Raw genomic sequence first — 23,347 nt, 5'->3', positions numbered from 1 at the left:
TAACATGCAAAAAATGTATGAAATCCCAGAATGGGTGGGGAAAGCCTGGACAAGCTAAGGGCGTGGGGTGAGGGAGCAATACGGAACGCACAAAAGGAAGTGATTTCTGCGCTGTACATTAGGGAATAATCGAGGAAATGCATGCACACTCGTGGAATGCTGAAAGAAAATGCAAACGGTAGTTCCCAGAATGTGAGCAGTGACAGCATACAACCCAGCCAAGCAGAAGGACAGCAAAGGTAGTTTGCTTCAGGGGAGGGACAAACGCAGGAAGCGCCAGGAAAGTCTTTGAATGGCAAGCAAAGGAGTGACATGAAAGCCGCCCAATGATGAGCAATGCTCTTGCTCTAAGCCCACTAAGTTTTTGGTCTTTCGACAACAGACCAGGTGAGACCTAAAAACCTATTTTCAGAACTGAATAGTACATTTCATATTTATTTTGTGTGTCTCCTACTCTGAGGTATTTTAGGATTCAAGACTTGGACACATTAAAAGAAATGCTACAGACTTTTGTTTCTTCTAAACTGTGAGCGCCCTGTTGAAATAACTGCATCCTCGGGAACATGTGTGATGCGAAAGGGAATTTGTACTAAAAGTGAAACAAAACAAATCGTAACAATGGACTCGTTATATCCACCCAGTCCCAATACATTTGTGTATTTAAGGTTTTGTTTACGCTGTAGATAAAACCTTTTCTCAGTCCATCAAATGAGGATGATCTAACAAGATGGCAAACAGACCCCCTCCTTTTAAATCCATTTGAACAGCAGCTGGCATTTTCAAGGTGACTAACTTTTGTAAATTGTCTGGAACGGCAGTGCACTGGATGTGCGGAAATTTGAATAATTTTTTTTTTTCCGTTAAAGTGTGCAAACCATGTAGAAAATGATGTGGCAAGTACAACAAAATCATATCTACGTATAAAACGTCGTAGCTGCAGAATGGTATGTTTCTAATGGCCCTGCATATGGTTGTATTCTGTTACTAGCGTAAATGTCTCTGCTGTATGGCCTGGCCTTTTTAGGTCTTGGCTCGAAGGCTGCGCTTGCGCAGTCTTGATCCGAGATTTAATGACTTGGAGAAGAGGGGCTTGAACCCGCCCCTCTTCTCCCCTGTTCTCCATTGGCTGGCCTCTTCAATGCTGGCCAGCCATTGGAGAAGAGGTCCCGTCACTCCGATCAGGCCCCGTCCTTTTCGTATCGGGGGGCGTGTTTTTTGCAGAAAGTCTAATTATCTCCTCCAGCCAATGGCAAGAGGAGATAACAGCAAAACACGCTCCCGAATCTGAAACCGCCGCTGCCTTTCTCCGAGGCATTTCTGCTATGCCTCGGAGAAAGGCGGTGGTGTCCCGGTGTCTGACGCATTTTTTAATACACAATGTGTGCCCCTCACAGACCTGTGTGTGCTGTGTTTTCTCCATGCACACAATGTGTGCCCATCACAGTCCTGCCTGTGTGCTGTGTTCTCTCTCCATGCACACACTGAGTGCCCCTCACAGACCTGTCTAAATGCTGTGTTCTCGCTCCATGCACTTCACAGTCCTGCCTGTGTGCACTGCTCTTCCATGCACACAATGTTTGCCCCTCATAGACCTGTTGTTGACATCTGAACTTCTCCTACTCAAAAACAGCACATCCACGACTGCTTGAAAAGCGCTTCAGCGCTGGAAACAGCGCTATCCTCAGACACGGGCTGCCGGCCGGGTCCACGACATATTTAGATCGCTCTAAAGGCCCATATGCAACAAGGCCATAGCGCTATCTTAACAACGGAGTGCAGCAGCGACCATTCGGCGCTGTAACCTTCGCATTGCTAGCGCAGGCCCCGGTTTAGAAAAATCGCTTTCTGAGAAGTTCTGTTATGAAGGCAAAATTATTTTAGTGCTCGTGCGAACGCCAAGAACAGAACTGCTTTTCGGCTCGACTGTTACACCACCTATAATACTATATTTATAATTCGTATTTCGTGTTTTACAGCACCTAAGCCTCGAGAGCAGGCGCTGAACTGCCGAATGTCATTTACACGAGTTTCACATATTTTATTTTGATTGAGTTCGGGTAGGAGTTTGTCTGCTGCCTCTGGGCACAAAACTCGTGCCCTGTACCCCGTTTATTGCCCACTTTTTGCGAGAATTTCAACATGGTGTGGTAAACACCAGCACATGTCCTGGGTCCCCACTGCGGAGTCCGTCCCCCAATAATGGAACCGTCTATGATGGGCCGGATTCAGCGCTGAGCGGTTTGTGTGAGACGACGCGCGAGTCATTACTCGCGAACCTGCGGACCCCGCGGGGGTTCATAAATAAAAGCTTTGGAGCCTTGGAACCCCGATGTTCCATGTGGTACTGGCGCCTTTCGATCACAAATACTGATTTTACAACGTGCAACTATAAAGTGCGCATTTGCGAGGGAACCCGGACGCGTTACTATTGTTTTTTTAAAAATGAGAAATATTATTTATTGCCAAATATTGAAATAATTGTTATAATCGTAACTATCACGAGTCTTCGCCCTCTCTTTGTTCTAGTGCCCTTTGAGTAATATCTAATATAAACTAAAAATTACATTTTTTGTATTTTATTTTTGTTCACATGACAGCTGTTATTTGTTTGTACATGTATTAGTAGTTCTTTTTCTCGTTGATTTATTATTATCATTATTATGTTATTAAAAACCCATAATAATAGCACTAATAGTAAAGCAATTATTGCTAGCCAGGTACGGTCTGTTTCTAGACCGATGTCGTCACGTCCGGTGTTTACATGGGTAAACTTTGCCTGCTAGCCTGGATTCGGCTGCTCCATTGTCTGAATGTGTCCTGGGGTGCAGGGACCGGGTGCCTGGGAGACCAGCCCCTCCCGCACCCCTCTTTCTGCAGCAGTGTTGAAGGGTCCGGAGGTGTTTCTATGGCTACCTCCCGGGCTGGGGGTCAGACGGGGGGGCGGGGGCCCTCTGCGCAGCTCGTTTATCACTGTCACCTTCTAATGACGCCCTCGGCAGAGCTCTATTGACCGCAATAATTACATTACTGCAGGACCGGGCGCTCAATGCAAGAGCTAAGCACAAAACTTCTCCCCGGCCGGGCTGGCCACAAAAAGGGCGGAGGGGGGCACATGCCCAGCAGCTAAAGAAGAGCTTTCTTTTTAGGTCTCGGCTCGAAGGCTGCGCTTGCGCAGTCTCGATCCGAGATTTAATGACTCGGAGAAGAGGAGCTTGAACCCGCCCCTCTTCTCCCCTGTTCTCCATTGGCTGGCCTCTTCAATGCTGGCCAGCCATTGGAGAAGAGGTCCCGTCACTCCGATCAGGCCCCGTCCTTTTCGTATCGGGGGCGTGTTTTTTGCAGAATGTCTAATTATCTCCTCCAGCCAATGGCAAGAGGAGATAACAGCAAAACACTCCCCCGAATCCGAAACCGCCGCTGCCTTTCTCCGAGGCATTTCTGCTTTGCCTCGGAGAAAAGCGGTGGTGTCCCGGCGTCTCGGGTAAGTGTCGGTACCACTATTGTATTTTCTACTTCACTTGTCGGTTTTCGCGAGTGTAATACACCGTTGTATTTTTCAATATTACCGTCTTTTATCTCCAATGAGCGTCCGGTTCACCTAAAACTCATTGCCTCGTGAGTTTCTTCACTGTTAGTTCCTTTTACCCTCTACTCCTTCCGCCTCCAAGTCCCAGTTCACTATCTACACTCAGCCCGCCCCCCGCGTCCTCCGCCACCAGCTTCCCCAGAATGTCTTCTTCCCGGCGCGCGCACACTACATATATATTGCTCCAGGAACTGACGTAGCGCAGCTCCGCATCTTCAACCCAAACAGGGGACGGTGGGGGCGGTCTGTGTGTTTTATTTTTCAGGGCTCAATGTCGCTGCCTGTAGCACGTAAGACGTCGACATTGCGCGGTAGCATTTTAGCGCTATTAAATTGCCGGCAATAGATGGGCTAATTGAAGCTGGTGCCAAAGGGACATCGCGGAGCTAGTAACAGCGCCTCCCCAGCTAAGGTTACATTGTCCTGTGACATCATTTAAACCTATGTATTAGTGCTGGAAGCACAAACCTCTTTGTGCAAATAACATTTGTGACAAGCAGCTTTGTTGTTGTGTTAGATTAAAACGCTTGAGTTAAACAATAGTGAGTGTTGCCCGTTTTGCATGCATTATTACTCCATTGGTAACATACTGCAACGCCTAGTTATTTCAAGATAAAAGCTAGTGTTTTGTGCCTAGGCTAAGAGGAGTAAGTCTCTAACGAGGGTCCAGATGAATGTTTTCTATCGGTTTCACTTTCTTTCTAACGCTCTTCTCCGAGCACCCCTAGGAGACTCTCTCTGATGTCATTCTCCTGCCATCTAGTTGACCTTCAACCGCACACTTCCAAAACCTCATTCAGGCTCTGAGCAGCAACCAATAGGAAAAGTCATGCTTAATTTTTAGTGATAAATGCAAAGATCTAGAAACAACGGTGCCACTTCTGCTTTGTCTCCCAAGATTAATGTGTATTTGTCTATATCTATGTGTGTGTGTGGTTCTGTATGTGTGTGCGTGTGGCTGTGTGTGTATGTGGCTCTGTGTATGTATGCGTGGCTCTGTGTGTGTGTGTGTGTGTGTGTGTGTGTGTGTGTGTGTGCCTCTGTGTGTGTGTTGCTCTGTGTGGGTGGCTTTTTTTGTAGGTGGCTCTATGTGTGGGTGGCTCTGTTTGTGTGTGGGTGGCTCTGTGTGGGTGGCTCTATTTGTGTGTGGGTTGCTCTATGTGAATAGCTCTGTGTAGGTGGCTCTGTGTGAGTGGCTCTGTTTGTGGGTGGCTTTGTGTGTGTGGCTCTGTGTGTGGGTGCAAATGCAATAGGTCTCGCATTTGAGATAAAGCTATTGACATTGTAAATAACAATGGCGTTTTTTTAAATGTTTAAAAAACAAAAACATTAACAAAAAAAGTCATGAGCAGTGACAATAGCTCTTACTTTAACAATGCCGAGACCATTGCATTGTAAATGCTTGTTTTAGGTCTCGGCTGGCGTGCCTGCGCACATGCTCAGCTCACTCGGCGAGATTTAATGATTTTCAGTAACTTCTGTAAAGGGCTTTAAGCCCCGCCCCTCTCTTCCATTGGCTGGCGTCACCGTTTATGCTAAACGGTGGCCAGCCATTGCAAAAGAGCTTTTTATGACGTGTACTTTTGGGTTTTTCTGACGGCCCACTTGGACGGGCTCGCCTGCTTTCCTCCCGTCGTAAAAGGTTTCTTATCTTTATAGGGCCATCTGTTTCAAACACAATGCCCCATAAAGACCAGAGATCCCAATGCTTGCCGCGCGGTCCTCCTTTCACTTTCGGGACCGCGCTTGTTAATTATTGTTCTCTTACCAAGTGACTTGTCCTTGCTGTTATCCATATTAATGATAAATTTGATTTTATTTTGAAATCCAACAGGTTAAAATGTGTTTTCTTTTCCTATTCCAACCACTTTTTTGACCTTTTTTTCAATATTACTAACGAGCAGCAGCCTCTCTTTGCATGTAGAGCGACGCCTACCGGCCTGCAGTGCTGGTCTTGCCTTTGCGTAGGCACCCGTTGGCAATGAGGTATTGGGTTGTGGAGAGGCATACATGGTAACGGTTTAGAAGAGGAAAGTGAGAGATTAAAAAAATAGTAAATAATCTGGATTGTAATAACACCAGTCTATAAACAATAATAAAATGCGGTTATTATTTTTAACAAAGGGTTGTTGAGATATGTGATTAATAGAAACGTCAGTGGGTGTGGGTGCTCTGCCACACATTTCACGACGCAGGATTTCCTGCTGTGCTTGCCTCGCTGCAGGAGTGTGAGGCTCACACTGGGGCTGAGTGGAGTGCTCCTTTCCTTGTGTTTGTATGCACACTCCTGTATCTGCCCCCAGGCCGTGCGCTTTATTATGGGAGGTGTAGGAGGGGCCCTCTAATGCCGCGGAGCCCCGTGTTGTAATCTGCAGGTTCAAGCTGGAATTCTCATATGATAGCATTGACGGTCAACGTGCCTGCTGCGCAGCACTGCCGCGTGTCGCTCGGTCAGGTGTGAATGCCAGCAAGAAAGCTCCACGCTCACGTGTTTCTAAAGGTGATCCATGAGTAACCCGCAGTTCATTCGTTTCAGGCTGGGTAAGTTAGCTCAGAGGGGAAGAGCCCGTGCTGGTGGAGGGTTACGGTAGAAAAAAAAAAAGTATGGATTGACTCTTGCCTTTACACAAGACGTCCTTTTGTGCTCACTGAGGGATCCCTCAATTGTCGCCAGATTCGGGCGAAGTGAGTGAACCCTCTCTGTAAATAGATTACCCAGGGCTTTAAGTGGGATGAAAAAACTGGAGGGTCTCACAAATGGGCGTGGCCAATGTAATTAAGGGCGTGGCTTAAACACCTAAAGTAAAAAATCTGTGCTTAGCATAGTGTGCTGCTCGACTTGTATTTTGCTGTTTGTCGGTGCATCTAGATATAATACAACAAGTAACATCATACCTACAACAAGTCAGGACTATTGGCTTTGTCAATGGTTGTTAGTTGCATTAGATAAAAAAGCAGCAACTATGGCTTGTCGTATATAATATTGAAAAAGCTTCCACTTAGAGCCTTTTGACACCAGGACAGTGCTGCTGCTCCCGAGTATCAAAAGGAGAAGGGAAACCTCTTCCCCTACAACGCTCACCTGGCATGACGTCATGCCGTAACTACTCCACTACTGAGAAGTTGATGTCCCTGCTGTCACTGCAGTCTGGAAAAAAACGGACTGCAGTGACAACAGGCACAAAACCGAGCCCGAAAGAGACCCGTTTCGAGGCCCCCTTTAAAAAACTGCCGGTGCTCAGACACGGTGAGACCCGGTCCCCTTAAAGCCCTGAGATTACCCTGTAGCATACAGCGCAGAAGTTTGAATCCAAGGCTAACTTCAACGTCCATTATTCTAGGCTGACTGATCCAATTGGGCATCGCAGACAGGGGCTATTGAGTCAGTGCTTAATTTGTGCCAGTGGCAGTGCCTCCCTAGCATAGACCGTGCGGTTTGTTCGGTAGTCTAGGGCTGTGTTCCCACTATGGTTACAATCGGGGCTTTAAGTGGGATGGAAAAACTGGGGGAGGTCTCTCAAAGGGTCGTGGTCAATGTAATTAAGGGCGTGGCTTAAAAACACGTAAGCTAGCACAGTGTGTCGCCCGACTTGTATTTTGCTGTTTATCATTGGATCCAGATATGATACAACAAGACACATCATTCCTACAAGTCAGATCTATTGGCTTTGTCAGTGGTTGTTAGTTGCATAAGATAAATAAGCAACTATTGCTTGTATATAGTATTGAAAAAAAATTCCACTTAAATCCCTGGTGACACCACGACAATGTTGCTGCTCCTGAGTTTGAAAAAGAGAAGGGAAATCCAGAGAGAAAATGATTCTTTAAAGCATGGGTACTCACAAACTTTCTCTCGGGGGCCAAATTTACAGTGTGCTTTGTGGCCGAGGGCCGCACCGGTGGGGGCAGGGGGAGGGGGCGGGGCTAGAGCAAAAAAAAAACTATGACCATGAGGTTGAAAAAAGGCCCCTGCAGCGGACGCCTTCGTCCACTGAGCCACCAGACCCGGCATTCACACATCTGTCTCCTTCCCTCCCTCCCTCCCTCTGTGTCTCCCTCCCTCCCTCTGTGTCTCCCTCCCTCCCTCTGTGTCTCCCTCCCTCTCTCGGTGTCTCCCTCCCTCTCTCGGTGTCTCCCTCCCTCCCTCCCTCTCTCGGTGTCTGTCTCCCTCCCTCTCTCGGTGTCTGTCTCCCTCTCTCGGTGTCTGTCTCCCTCCCTCTCTCGGTGTCTGTCTCCCTCCCTCTCTCGGTGTCTGTCTCCCTCCCTCTCTCTCTCGGTGTCTGTCTCCCTCCCTCTCTCTCTCGGTGTCTGTCTCCCTCCCTCTCTCTCTCGGTGTCTGTCTCCCTCCCTCCCTCTCTCGGTGTCTGTCTCCCTCCCTCCCTCTCTCGGTGTCTGTCTCCCTCCCTCCCTCTCTCGGTGTCTGTCTCCCTCCCTCCCTCTCTCGGTGTCTGTCTCCCTCCCTCCCTCTCTCGGTGTCTGTCTCCCTCCCTCCCTCTCTCGGTGTCTGTCTCCCTCCCTCCCTCTCTCGGTGTCTGTCTCCCTCCCTCCCTCTCTCGGTGTCTGTCTCTCTCTGTCTGTCTTTCCCCTCTGTCTGTCGCGCTCTGTCTTCCTCCCGCTGTAAACTCACCCGCTGCTCTCACTAGCTGCTGCCCCTCCCCACCTCACCCTGCTGTCCGTGTCACCTCACCCCGCGCTGAGACAGCTTCCCTGGAACCCAAGTACTTCACAGGTCTTTTAAAGACCATTCACTTGTTAATGAGGCTTTGTTGAATTTCACCTCTTCTTAGCGCCCCTGCATCTCCACTCAAAAGTGCCCCTGCATCTCCACTTAATCAGAGTGAAGATGCAGGGGCGCTAAGAAGAGGTGAAATACAACAAAGCCTTATTAACAAGTGAATGGTTTTTAAAAGAATCGCCCGGCCCCCATAGCTCCGCGCTGCTGCAACCGGCGATATTAAAAAACAAGCATTGGCATAGCCAATAGGTCTCGCCTATGGGACCTTATAAGTGTTTAGCCATGCAACAGTTGCATAACTAAACACCTTTAAGGTCCCAAAAGTGAGACCTATTGGCTATGCCAAGCGGCCGCAAAAGTGAAAGTGATCGCGATCCAAAGTGAAAGTAATCGCGGTAAAAGTGGCACGCGCGCCCGCGCACATGCACTGTAGCTCTAGGCTGGCCTGGTAGCACTTTTTGGAGCCCTCCCAATAAGTCTCGCCAGACCAGCGCATGCGCTGGGTCAGGCGAGACCTAAACAGAGGTATGTTGTCTGCAAGGTCCGCGGGCTGCCAGGGAAGGCTTGCCGGCGCGGGGCGTACTATGAGTACCCGTGCTTTAAAGGATTTCCCTTCCTCTACAACGCTTACCACGCGCACATCGATGTGTTGCTGTCACTGCAGTCCGGGGAAAAAAAATCGGACCGCCTGTGCCAGGGCACAAAACAGAGCCCGATAGAGACCCCTTTCGAGGGCCTCTTAAAAAAAACTGCCAGTGCTGAGACCCGGTTAGACCCGGCTCAACATTCTACGGATACTTAGGGCAAACTTTGATGTCTTTAATGTGATGAATAATGTGCTGCATGGCTGAACACCTAAGGTCCCAAAGACTAGACCTATTGGCTATGCCAATGCTTGTTCGTTTCTGTTGTCTGTCACTGTTGCGTGACCTGACACTTGAGTTCTGTACTAAACCTGCTCTCTGAGCCGTTAGCACGGCCTGACTCCACATACCGTGGTCCTCTGATTGTGATCTTTGTTTGTAGTTGTGGACTTATCACAGACGTAAGTACCATCTCTTTTCTTTTGCTTACTTTGACTTCTTTCTTCAGATCTACAGAATGTAAACATTACGTTGCGTATCCTGTTCAGACCAGTAGCCAACCAGCTTCCGCGGATATTCACCAGCATTGGAGAAGACTACGACGAGAGAGTACTCCCTTCCATCACTACAGAAATCCTAAAGGCTGTTGTCGTAAGCAAAGCTGTCCGATCTTTCTTGATTTTTGTTCCCTATGCTTCTTACTTACAGCAGCGCGCACACTCATTTATATTGAAGTTGCCTGTTGTACCTGCATGATTCCTCTTGTTCTCGCTGTTCTTTGTGGGGGGGTGGGGGGGGGTCTTTCCCTTGTCTTCTACTTTGCTAGGTTTTTTCCCTTTTGCATAGTTGTCAAAGTTGTCTGCTTTTTTTTTTTTTGATTAACTCTACTCTAGTTTTGTTCGCTTGCGTTATGCCTTATTTCTGTCCTTTTATAACTACGCAGGTGGCTCACTTCCCTGGGTCTCACGGTCTCTTCTTTGGTTGTAGGCCCGCTTTGATGCAGGAGAGCTCATTACACAGAGAGAGCTGGTCTCCAGACAAGTCAGCGAAGATCTCACTGAACGAGCATCGACGTTTGGTCTGATCCTTGATGATGTGTCACTGGTAAAAAAAACTATTTTTATTTTCCTGCACTCACATCATGCTTTCTCTTGTCCACTGCAGAGTTTTTAACAATTTAAGGGACACTGCTGCTCTTGTAATCAGATGTTATTGCTAGGATATAGTCTGTGCTCCTTCGTGTAGCGGCAGTGGCTTGCTTGTTTGTGGGAAGCGGTTATCCGTCCTTGAAGTGCTAGTGTTGTATTCTTGGGACAAATCGCTTTAGCAATTTTGGTCTCAAACCTCCTTACTTACAACAGCTTAATCTGGCCTAAGAGCACTAACCATGTATATATTAGGACCCCCGTTGTAATGTTAACAGTTCCTAGGACAGTAAAAACTGAGGTTGGCATCTAACCAATCCATTTGTGCTATGATTATAGCATCCGTTCGCATATAAACATTCCATGCGACTGCTTGAGATTTTCCTAGTTGTATGTATTCTTGATACCACCTCTACTGGCATGTTTTTACTTGTGGCTTTCCTGATTAAGGCACTTGGGTAGCCAAAACGCGTGTAGACTCGATTACATGAAGATTCATCGACAATACGAGCCACTATACTTCCTCTCAAGTTGATTAGATCTATTGCTGTATTGCATCTTTTTTGCTCTATTATTCATAAATAAGCCAAAAAATGTAGATGTATAAATTATATATATTATATATTTTGTCTAATGTTAACTAAGTTTTATGTAGTGATTCTATCTATTTATCCCGTTTCTAGGTTACGTAATCTTGGCCCTAATTATTTAATGTAGTTTTCCTTGAGAGCAGCATTTGTTGGGACCTTTTTAACTAGTCCTATAATATTACAGACTTTGAATATCAATGTTTTAAGAGTTTGTTTGTGAAAATGAAGACTGTATATTTTTCATTTCTGAGTACGCCTGGCCTTTGTATAAAGGTATCAAATATTATGACATAAAGGGTTAATTGTCTAGGGGTTTGTTTTATACAATTGAGCACTAACAGACAGTTCCCTCTTATTTCAAGAAGCTCCCTGAGTTCCGTGTGTTTTCTGAAATAGTGACTATACAGCATAACCACTCGAGGCAGAGATGACCGCCATGTGTTGAAAGGGCAAGTCCTATTATTTGAAAGACCTGTAGGGCGCACAGGTTTAGAGTGTAAAGTAAAAAAACGCGCGGAAGGAAATTATTTAAACCATTTATGCAAATTCCCTAAATCAGTCCTTCACTATATTAGTAGTATAGTGTGAAGAGTCTAACATATAGTTCTGTTGAACCTCTTAACCACCAGCAGGAAGAGGGAATCTGTGTCTGGTTGTAGCTGAATGCGAAGAATTATCCTAAGCCCGGTTAGTAACGGATGAGCGTGATTTTGTGTTTTCATGCAGTTACCCCATAGTTTCAATTGTAACTTGTGCATTAGCCATCACTGGACACTGTTATGGCTCTCCCTGTGACCATGGTAATGTGTCTAATATCAGCACATTGACGAGCTCAACTATCCATTGCCATTTTAGGTCTCACCTACGAAGTGCGCATGCGCTGCATAGGCGACCATTTGTCGTTGTTCAGCTCTTTTTCCAAGCACATACTCGTGCTTGTGGCGGCATACACCTTGCGGGAGCTAGCAGGGGGCGCGCCACAAGCATGAGTATGTGCTTCGAAAAAGAGCAAACTGCTCTCCCCAATGCACGCGCGTACCACTCGCGGGCTCACCTCCTGCTCCCCCTGTCTCACACGCGGACCACTCACGAGCTGCCAGGCACGTTTCTCGGATCTTGACTGAGCCTCATTCCACACATTTAAAAATAAAAAAGGAAAATTGGCATGAAATAACTTGGAAAAGCTGCATTCTGAAACTTTTCAAGATGAGGCAGCGATAACCAGGTTTCTTTTCCTCAGTGGCGTACACTTTGTACATAGGTGAAACAAGTTAGCGCTCTAGCTATTTCTTTCTCTTTGTTGACGTATGCGAATATAGTGCGCCCCTTTCGCCTCCCTCATTATAAAATGAGCATGGCCAACGAAGCGAACCTTCTATCATAACTGCATTAGTGCAATAAGGAGCCGAAAGTTCCATCTCACGGCCTGTCATCCCCAGCCTCTCCTGCCAAGATGCCTGGTATCTTACTTAGTGAAGTGTTCCCCAACTTGGAGGCAGACACCACCATCGGCAAGATCAAGTTTCATACGTTTCTTGGAGAGTCGTAAGTAGCAAAACATTTGGGAACAATTACATAGCAGGTGTGGGAGGAACTCGCGCAGCCTATAAGAAGGCTCAGTTTTGTTGGGAGACTTACTTCCGTGTCCTTCAATTAGATTGGTTGCTTTGGCTGTGAGTGGGCATACGGTTGTGGCATACATTTAAGTCGCAAGTGTATCATTTTGTGCTAAGCTCAGACATTAGGTCAGTAGTGACGAGCAAGAAACTCCTGCATTTGGAGTCGAGGTTGAACCTTGTACTTGGTGAAGAGTAGTAGAGCCGGAACTCCACACAACAATTTACTTAGACTTCTGGTGTGTGCAGGACAGCACCTGCTAGTGTAAGAATCTGCTGCAAGTCCTCTGATCACAGTGAGCGGTCCCGCTGCTTCCCCTGTTAGAGGAGGGACAGTTCAGAACAAGACGACCAGTGTCCCTCCTTTTGATAATACGTCCCCTATTTCATTCAAACACACCTTTATGTATGCATCTGGGCTATTTCTTGTGTAGGCATCGGCCTAGCCAATATTTCTTGCCTTTGGGACCTTATACGTGTTTAGTTATCCAGCACAATATCCTTGGTGCAACAACATCAAGTGTTGCATGGCTAAACACTTATAAGGTCCCAAAGGCAAGACCTATTGGCTATGCCAATGCTAGTTGCCAATGCTAGTTGCCAGTAGTGTGGGTGGCCTGTTTTGATGGGGTTATTTGCTAGTGCCCTACATTTTAATCAACTGAGACTAGTTTGTGCAAAAGGTACATTGCCCTTATACCAAGTGGGTCGATCCGCCACCTGTTGAGTACTTCTGTATGATGATAGCATGACTGTGGTATTTGCAAGCCTTACTGCGGTTTTGCAGTAAAGAACGATCTGATTTGTAAGCAGCCTCGCAGTTAGCATCTAGGCCTGCTTCCCACATAAAGCAATAGAAGGGTTAGTATGCTAATAGTGGGTGTTGGTGTCTTCAGGTGAATGTGGAACCTGAGAGAGAGGGGGATGCTACCGCTGGTTAGCGAGTGCCACTTTGATGGCCTTGTGGCCTGAGACTGAGGGAGCTTACTTGTAACTTCCAAATGTTGGACAGCCCTCCTTGCACTGCCTGCATCTCCACCTTATTCCTCCTGCCTTCTCCTCCTATCCCAAACCAGCAGTCCAGTGCTATGCAGTTCGTGTTGTGTTCTGTAGATTCTTTACATAAATAGCAGTGTTGCTTAATTGGACAGGTGTTGCTTTGAAACAGGGCTGTAAGTGGGCTAATGGGTCATGCTCACATGCAAACAGTAAACTGCGTACGTAGGTGAAATCTACTTCTGATGCCCTTCGTTTTGCCTGTAGGTTACCACAGGCACGTTCAGCGCAACAGCTACACTGTTAAGGTAACATTAGGAGCATTTGTCAGCAGGGCGACAGTACTTCTCAGCATGTTTGCGACTCGTTAGATGAACATCTGCATTGGTCGCAAGGAGTGGCAAATCCCCTCCTATCCCCAAACCCGCCAAAACGATAGTGTTGTGCAGAATGTTTCACCTTAAAGGGTAAAGCCACTGTGTTTGATACAACACAGTTGCTGCCCTCCTTGACAAAGTGGTTTTCTTTTAGGGAGCGCATGTTCAACCTTCAGAATCAGATCAATATTTCGTAAGGTTGTTAGTTGATGAAGACAAATGCCATGGTTGTGCCCCACACCCTGGTTTTGTACCATCTCTATAAACTCACTTGACTCATTGATGCATCGTCACAAACGCACACGCTGTTGCTAAATGTCAGCTGCAGCACGAGTGACCTGGTGTGACACCTAATGTTAGCATTCAGTTGGTAGCAAGAATTGTGAGCCCTGCCCGCCAATTAGGCCACTCTCCATTTATATTTAAGTGAGTGGATGACCAGATTAGGAACGATACTGGTTTTTCAAGAGTCCCAAGTGTGAAACGTGAACATGTTCCGTAGTCTTCAATTCTTTTTCAGATCTTCTGTCTGGTCTAGCTGTGTGATGGTATTTTACTTATTTGACTTCGTTTATCGGCACATGAATTTCCAGCCCTCCAATTTCTGACCTATCTGTTCTACCCTAGACACATCTGACCTTCGGGAAAGAGTTCACAGAAGCTGTAGAAGCCAAGCAGGTAGCCCAGCAAGAAGCAGAGAGAGCTAGATTTGTTGTTGAGAAGGTAAGTCTGCTCGCTGTCCTAGATCATGACGATGTGCGGCTGTGGTGGGGCACTTCGCCGTGTTGCTTGTAGACCACTTTCGAAGCAGGGTCCTATCCACTTGGTGCTAGTGTTTCTTGGAATAATTAGTTCAGATCAGGGTCAAATAAGAAAGTAGTGGAGGTATTCTGAGACACTCCTTCCTGTTCATGAAGCTAGTCATTATACGTGGGTGGAAGTTAAACTTTGCATGTCAAGCGACTGTATGAGGGAATTCCGAATGTTTATCACACATAGCTTTGCAACTCTGTCATTTGAATGAATGTGTCTTCAGCACGCATTTGTTCTGCACGCAAGTCGTTTTAACGACTTGCCTGATGGGGGACACTGGATTATTGGAATGGTTTAATTTACTATTCCAACTCCAGTCTGCGCAAAAGTATGGAAGGTGTTATACTTAAATTCCAACACCACTCCACAATTATGCCCCCCTAAAGCAAGCCATTGTAACGACTTGCGTGCAGAACGAATGCATGCTAAAGACACATTTGTTCTGTTGCCAGCTCTGTGAAGGCACGGTGTGATTCCGGCTTTGTCCTAAAGGACGTTTCCCATGTCAAGCACAACTTTGAAAGAGGGTCCAGCTCCCCAGGAGTTATTGCTAAAGAGCATGTTTGGAATATATTCATTGGGTAATGTGGAAGAGATTAGCGCTGGATAATGTCTTAGAAACTTGGATCCCCTGTCAGTGTTAGGACTTCGCTTGCCATTTTCTTATATGCCCCTCCTAAATGTTTCTTTTCTTTCACATTCTTTCACCCACAGGCTGAGCAGCAGAAGAAAGCTGCCATCATTTCTGCAGAAGGTGACTCCAAGGCAGCTGAGCTCATTGCTAACACCCTAACAACAGCCGGAGACGGTCTTATTGAGTTGCGCAAACTTGAGGCAGCCGAGGATATAGCATACCAGCTCTCTCGATCCCGTAACATCACCTACCTGCCCTCTGGACAGACAACACTGCTCCAGCTGCCACATTAATCCCACCTGCTCCCCCACCATAACCCAGGATCATTTCTAGCTGCATAAGCCCTCGTGCTTCAATGTAATTTCAGCATAAAAACAGATCGGCGAAGGCATAACTAGACACCAGACTGTAACTCTGGCACTGTCTGTCTGTCTTGTAAAGAATGACACTTGAGACTGCAGAGAAGACCGAGGAGGATAGGCGTGCATTACGGAACATGGTTGGATGGTAGCCAATGCAGTGCATGCATCAACTGTATATGAGGGTCTGTAACTGAGTTTGTCTACACAGCCTGTGCACAATAGCTGCCCTCCTGCTTCTGTCTTTCCTGCCTGTTGAAAGTGGAACTTGCCTTCTCTATTCATTCCATTTAATGTGTAATAGCATTAGAGGGGCAGGGACTGTTGATGTGATTGAACAGCGTAAGAACTCCTTCAACCTGGGCTGGATTTTTGCCTTTTTCTATTCAGAATGTTCGACCCAGAACATTTGTGATCTGTTATACAACCAATGTTCGTCAAATAAAAGGAGTTTGAATACCAAGTGTATTCCTGCACTTAGCTGGTTGATTTGTGATTAGTGCACTCTTTGCTTCTCTGTCTGAGGATTTGGGATAGAACTTGCCTGTTTTCTTGCATGTTTTTGGATGTATGCTCTGGTTTTCACTGAGCATTCATGCTTTACAAATAGTTTGTATGATTTTGTATGTGAAAGAAATTGGCACATCGCACTTCAGTCAGGGAGTCCAAGAATGAGTGTCCATGCACATCTTGGCCAGGCCAGATCATATGTGTTTCACATGCCGTGGTTGAAAAAAACAATATATTGTGGTTTACTTTCATTTAATGAAGAACAAGCTCTTTAAGTTGTTAAATTCAGCCATGTCTATCTTTAAATCTTGTAAGGGTACAAAAATAAACTACTGCAAAAGTTTGTACCCTAAGCAAGTATCATTTATTAATTTCAAAAAGCCCTAATTTGGGCTATATAAATTATAGTCCAAACCAATAAGCAAGGACATTCCAACCTTTTTTCACAGATTCCTCTGATGAAGCAGATTTGACTACAAGCTAATACACAAAAATATACAGCATCCAGTCTCGTTTGTGCTTTGTATGCGTGTTGACAATACTGTTTATGGAACTGTTTTCCTTTCGCTTTCTGGTCATTCTTTGTGATGTATAATTTACCTCCTATGCAATTACCGAACCTACTTTTTCCAATGCTTTCTCGTTTTATTTTAAACGCACGCAAATGTCTTGCCTCACACTCTAATATGCAGTTTTGCCTTTCCGCATGACTTTCCATTGAACTATATGCTATACTCAACAATCATTCTACCGTTTACCACTCAAATGTCTTCTCGTGCCATTCATGCGTGATTCAAATACTACTCAAACGAACGGATTGAATTTCATTTTCTGTGCGCCCAATGCGGAGTTTAATCTACTTTATATGCTACCGCCAAAACGCTTTTCCCAATGCTCGCTCGCACAATTTGCAACACATGTGTGATGTGTTTACAACCTGTTACGGTCCATTCATTTAACCTGTAATTCTAATTTTAAACACGCAAATTCTATGTCCTTCCTGTCCTCCTGTATTATCATCTATTCATCTCAATTGCCACATATGCACGATATATATTGTGTGTCACGGACCGTTCTCTCACCAAATATTTCTGTGCATCTCTTACGGTGTTTCTATTTTTTGTCATTCCTATTATTTTTTTCCTTCCCCTGTTTGCACCTTGCCATTATTATGAATATGGTTCCACCATGTGTTCTTTTCACTTATGTGACATATCACTGCAGCCCTGAGGAAGCCCCAGGCCAGACGGCCATGTAATGCGGCGAAACACGTGTTAGCTGTATTTTGCTGTTGCCCAACCCTGAGAAAGTATCAGTACCCTACGCAACCGCAATTAAACAGAATTTGCACTAACTCAAGACTGTTCTTCATGGAATATTCCTCGTAAACACTAACAAATTGTTAAGATTTGTCCTAAACGTCCTTCTGAAACTTCATTACTACCAGTGGGGCGGGGTATCGCCCACTGTTAAGGACAAATGCTCAATGTTTATTAAACTCATTAACACGGTTACCTAGTGATCGGGACCATTCTTTCTCCCCTCTTTTTTTCATATCTAGTCTGTGTCGCTTCTAGAATCACCTGTTGGCCTTCACAATATGGTCATGAGCATTACTAGCTATTGGAATATTTCCATAGAGTCCCTCGAAACATTTCAAATAAATTGTACCTTTGTATGTTTGTAAGCAGGTTTATGAAAATATGTATACTGTGTATGGAATTGTGATGGTGCTCATTTGAAGTCACCAGACAGCATCCTTCATGCTTTCTGCCTCTACTCCCGTGAATCCAAGATCGCTAGAGGTTTGAATCTGTACTTAATTTTTAAATTCAAACCATTCTATTCCCTTTTTCAAAAGAATGGTCTATTTCTTCACTATTGGAGGTGTTTCCAATAGTATTTTCCCCGCTCTAGGTAGTTTTCTCCTACTGTTCGTTTCTAACAGCAGAAACTTGGACTTATTGCCAATGGCGTAACGAAACTGGAGGGGGGCCCCCCTGCAAAACACATGGAGGGCCCCCGGCGGCCCGGCTCACCACCTACCACTTTGCTCTGCCGCCAAAAATTCTGGAATATTTTGATTTGAATCCTCCCAACATTTAAATGAAGTGCCTCTATATTGTCTTTCTCAAAGTTCTAATGAGAAAGAGGGAAACCCTCTTAACATATAAGCTACGCCATTTGTAACAATGTCAAAAGCAGATTATTTAACTGAGACAGCAATCAGAACAATGCCAAGGAGCGATCCTATTGTCTCAGGAACGGCAGCAATCAGAACAATGCCAAGGAGCGATCCTATTGTCTCCGAAATTTTTGAAAAAAGAGTGGGTAAATGGTGCATTTTCAAGCAAATGTGAGAAGCAAGAAGGTTAATGAAGCAATTGTGAAAGTGCAGTTATTACATTAATAAAGGGATGTCATATAACAACATGGTAGCTGCTTATTCAGTATAACCACAGAGCTTCATAACAGACTTCAAGATACAATGCTGAGAATCTCAATTTTTTTTAATTTAAACTGCCAACAACTAAACCGGTCACAAACTTGCAGCATTCAAGAAGAAATGTTATGATTAACATATTGTTCACTTTCTGTAGACAATATCTAGAGAAGTAGTCACTCTGCACTTCAAAAAGTGTTAACATTTATATAGTAGGAACGCAATCCAAAAGTATTTGCAGCTGGCTTTACATGAGCACGCCAGTCAGTACACACAGAGGACACAATCGGTATCAATCAGTGTCTTCCCTCCAGTTCTCATACACACAAAGTCAAGTACTGACTGGTGCGCTCATGTTAAGCCAGCCGCGCTAATACTTTCGGGTCGCGTTCCCGTTATATATAAACATTAACACTTTTTGTAGCACTTCAAAGAGTGTGTTAACAAAGTATGTAGTTCGTTTCATCATGGACTTTGCGAACTCACTAACAGTGAGTTTGCAACGTCTATGATGGAACGAACTACACAGGGACTCGCTGGAAAGAACTACATACTTTTTTGTTCGGCACGTGGAGATTAATGATTTTTCCCCAATCCCCAGTATCACAGAATGTTGAGCCAACGACGCCACGCCGACCTGCTCGAACCACACATCACCAATATAGAAAAAAAGCAAAGGAAATTTGTATTTAAAACAATCTGTTCAAGAATCATTTAATGCCATCAGGGCAAGACTCTACACAAAAGAGCTGAAAGTCTGGAGCACCGGGCCGGAGCCCACTTTGCACATGCCTCAAAAAGTCTCTGGATGGCATCTGACAGTCTTTTTTTGGCACGCCCTCCCCCATTTCCTCCTTTTCCATAAACTCCCTCACTACCACTCACCAACAATGCACCTCATCTCTCTATAGCACCTTTCTGACAAACATTTCATTTTTATCCAGTATTAGTGTATCTTTCATAGATTCACATGCCTGAATCATTCCCCGTCGTCGGGATGGGAGTCACCGGTAAATAACAAAGCAAGGTCTTAGAAGACACAGAGTAACAGGCCTCAAAAGGCCTTAGCTTAGCAAGCTATCCATGTCCTTATGTAAACAGGACCAAAGTTTGGCCAGTAGCCAATCAGCTAGCACCACCCTCTAGAACCCTCCTGGAAGGAGCTCTAGTCCCTCAGATTTTCTACCGCACGTCGTGCTAAGGGAGTCTCCACTGAGCTCTGCTCATTGCTTCTGGATTTCCAGTGTTTTCTACTCAAAACTTTCTTGATTTGTCATGGCTGATACTCCTAAGAAAGGACTATTCAGAGCCTGTGCTTCCTGTGGGAAGAAGAGGCTTCACGTGGATGATCAGCATAAAGACTGTCTTTATTGTCTGTACCCCAGCCACAGCTCAAAAGACTGCAAGGTATGTCGTACCTTTTCAACTAAGACCCTGAAGGACCGAGAAGGGTGCCTTTTAATTTGGCTGCAAAGGCTGAAGGACAAGGACTCTGTAGGAGAGTGAGAGTTCTATTATTTCTTCTCACTCCTCACGTAAACGACCAAGGGTGTCATCTCCGGGCCCTTCGTCGCAGCCACCTCTAAAGAAGACGCACAAAAAGTCTTCAGAGGTCCTGGCCTTGCCTCCGCCAGGAATTGCTTCTCCTCAGGATGCCCAAATTACTTTTAAAAAAACCAGTTTCCACCCCGTCGCCGACGACAACCTCGTCGACGGTGGCTTCACTGACAAAGATCTCCATCGACGGCAGTCTTTGTTACCTCGTCGACGGCGATATATCTACTGTCACATCCCAATCAATGACTACGTCGACGACGACTCCTCCATCGTCGACGGCAGGTAAAACTATCTCGTCGGCGCTGAAAATCGTCGTCAGCCAAGCCGCCGCCGACATAGTCGACGGCGCGTCCGTCGACGACAGCTCCATCATCGACGTCCACATCATCGTCGACGAGAACACTGGCCGTCGTCGACGAAGAAACAATTCTCATCTTCCTCACTGACGACACCGTCGACTATGACCTCGTCGACGCTGTCTCAAATGCCTATTACACCGCCTACAATTCTACCGCCGACGGGCCCATCGACGGATATAGACTCTGAAACGCCAAGTACATATGTGCACCTCAAAATCACCAAACGTGCACTAACTCCGGCCCTTACATCGCCCAGTAGGGTCTCCACCTTGCCGCCTGCTCAACTTTTTGAGGAGGAAGATTCAGAGGACGGCAGTATGTTCCCGGCTGCGACAAGCCCTTCACAGCTACATGTGAAATACCAAGATATCTCAGACTATGAGGACATTGACCAGGAATCTCAACAGGTTCCACCTCCACAATACGTGCAGCCACCACCTTCCATGGTTTGCTTGCCTGCATCACTGGTCACGGATCTCCAATTCCTGATCTCGGACTACAAACAACGGTTTCCGACGCCGGCACCTCCCCCCGATGCCAGTTGCGCCACCAACACCAAGGCCAAGACCGCCTCCATTGGTACTGCAATCAGAGCCTGCTACAACGCCACTTCCTCCCACAACAGATGAGGAGGAGCCTGAAGAAGGAGAGCTTCAGGAGGTCCAATCTCACCATGACGAATGGGATGATTACATGCCCGACTTCTCCTGCCCCTACCACGGCCGACTCGCCTCCAGAGGATATTGGCGGCTTCCATAACATCATAGAGAGAGCGGCCCAGCGCTTTCAAATTCCAATGCCCTCGCACCAACAAGACTGTTTCCTTTATGATTTTAAGGAACCCTTTAAGAAGTCTGTACGGGCAATTCCACTTAGACTACATTTGGGAACAAGGCATAAAAATTATGCAAAATCCTTCCTCAGTCCCTCCAGTGTTACCACGCCTGGACAAAAAATATAAAGCGCCAGACACTGCTCCGGCTTGTCTCACAGGCCATCCAAAGCCAGACTCTGTCATTACGCAGGCCGCACAGAGGAGGTCTAGCAACCCGGCTGCTCTATTGACAGCTCCACCAGATAAGGAGGGTAGGCGCTTACAGAACATAGGCAAACGCTTTTCTTCAATGTCGGCCTTAACAGTGCGGGCCTCCAACGCCCTAGCACTTTTGGGGCGTTACAATCGTCAAACGTGGGCAGACATTGCGCCATACATGGCAGACTTACCAGAGGAGTCCATAGAAGACGCAAAGAAGATCTTGCTAGAGGGGGAAAGATCTGCCTCTGAAATCATAGACTGTGCAATGGATATTGCTTCGACTGGATTCCGACAACTAGCGGGCGCAGCAGTTCTCCGACGCCAAGCTTGGCTAAAGGCAACCTCCTTCAGACCGGAGGTCCAAACCAAAGTGCTGGACATGCCGTACAACGGCCAACTTCTTTTTGGCACCCATATTGATGAGGCATTACAGGGGATTAAGAAAGATACGGATACTGCCAGGGCGTTGGGTACCTTGCAATTTCGGAACCCTTCCTTTCGGGGTTCTAGGGGAAGAGGTCAATCTTCCAGTAGGGGAGAATTCCAACAACGTTCTTCATTCTCTTCCTCCCAGCAATACCGTCCGCAATATCAACAGCGACAGCACTCCGCATACACGAAATCCTCCTTTCGTGGTAAAGGAGGAAGACAAAAGGGAGCCGCCCGATGGCAATGACTTTCAACTACGGCTGGTCTCCTTCTCGCCACCCTCCAAGATTGGCAGAAAAATTTCCCACTTTCTCCCAAACTGGCAAAAAATAACTACGGACCGTTGGGTCCTACAATTAGTACAATTCGGCCATTCTCTAGAATTCATACAAATCCCTCCTCAAACCCCTCCCCGCCCAATGCTCCACAAAAACCTATGTCTGTTACTTTTGGAGGTGAAGGTTATGCTCCAAAAAGGAGCTATAAAGAGAGTTCCCCCAAATCAACGGGGAAAAGGGTTCTACTCCGGCTTCTTCCTCATCCGGAAAAAGGAGAAAAAATGTAGACCAATATTGGACTTAAGAAATCTAAACCAATATCTGAAACAGCAGTCGTTTCGTATGGTCACCATTCAGGAGGTATTAAATCTACTCAATGCGAACGACTACATGGTGTCGTTAGCCCTGCAAGACGCCTACTTTCATTTACCAATACATCGCAACCACAAGAAATTCCTACGATTCATGGTGGCTGGCAGATATTACCAGTTCCGGGTTTTTGTTTGGCCACAAATCGGCGCAACGCATTTTCACCAAATGTCTAGCTCCAGTGGCGGCCTACCTATGCCGCCATCATCATCATCATCAGGTCTTCCCTTATCTAGACGACTGGCTTGTCAAGTCTCCATCTCTACAGGGCGCATCCAGGCCTTCCAACGCTTGTCTGATGCTCTTCGATTCACTAGGACTAACTCTCAATCACGAGAAGTCCGTCCTTCAGCCGTCTCAGCACATTAACTTTCTGGGCGCTACACTAGACACTGTACTACAGAAAGCTTTCCCATCGCAGGAACGCAAAGACAAGCTTCAGTCGTTAGCTCTCCGGATAATGTCCGAAAAGACACTGTCAGTGCGTCTCTTCAAATCCCTTCTCGGGATGATGTCTTCTTGCATTCTCTTGGTCCCGCATTGTCTTCTTCATATGCGGCCCCTTCAAGAAGAACTGTCGGATCAGTGGGTACAGTGTACAGGGCCCTTCGTCATCCAGGTCACCCCTGTGATCAGGAAAGCTCTACGATGGTGGGTGTATCCCCAGAACCTTTCAAAAAGCTTGCCTTTCTTGCTTCCTGCAGCACCTCACATAATCACCACGGATACTTCCCTGGAGGGCTGGGGGGCTTTCCTTCAGGAACTTCAGATAAGCGGGAAATGGTCCCCTTCCGAGAGGGCACTTCATATCAATCTCCTAGAGCTACGCGCAGTCTATCTGGCTCTGGTGGCCTTCCTCCCAAGAATCAAAAACTCCATGGTGCTTGTCAGAACAGACAACATGACTACAATGCACTATTTGAACAAACAG

The 23,347-nt window shown here is 46.2% G+C and overlaps 1 protein-coding gene and 1 pseudogene across 1 annotated transcript in view; both read left to right on the top strand.

The window, feature by feature from the left end:
• The window catches only part of PHB1 (prohibitin 1), a 57,923-nt gene extending 42,012 nt beyond the window's left edge, over positions 1-15,911 (top strand). The window contains exons 4-7 of the mRNA XM_085640898.1: positions 9,414-9,556; positions 9,893-10,009; positions 14,257-14,352; positions 15,157-15,911. Coding sequence (XP_085497024.1) covers positions 9,414-9,556; positions 9,893-10,009; positions 14,257-14,352; positions 15,157-15,369 — 569 coding nt within the window. The 3' untranslated portion in view covers positions 15,370-15,911. The remainder of the gene's footprint in view (positions 1-9,413; positions 9,557-9,892; positions 10,010-14,256; positions 14,353-15,156) is intronic.
• A 5,066-nt stretch (positions 15,912-20,977) lies between these two features.
• On the top strand, positions 20,978-22,016 carry LOC146869168 (uncharacterized; annotated as a pseudogene).
• The last annotated feature ends 1,331 nt before the right edge of the window (positions 22,017-23,347 follow it).

This window comes from Triturus cristatus, chromosome 1_1 (genome assembly GCF_964204655.1).
Source record: "Triturus cristatus chromosome 1_1, aTriCri1.1, whole genome shotgun sequence".
In the NCBI taxonomy this organism is placed as follows: domain Eukaryota; kingdom Metazoa; phylum Chordata; class Amphibia; order Caudata; family Salamandridae; genus Triturus; species Triturus cristatus.
The sequence above is the reverse complement of the archived record's forward strand: the minus strand, read 5'-3'. Positions and strand labels throughout refer to the sequence as shown.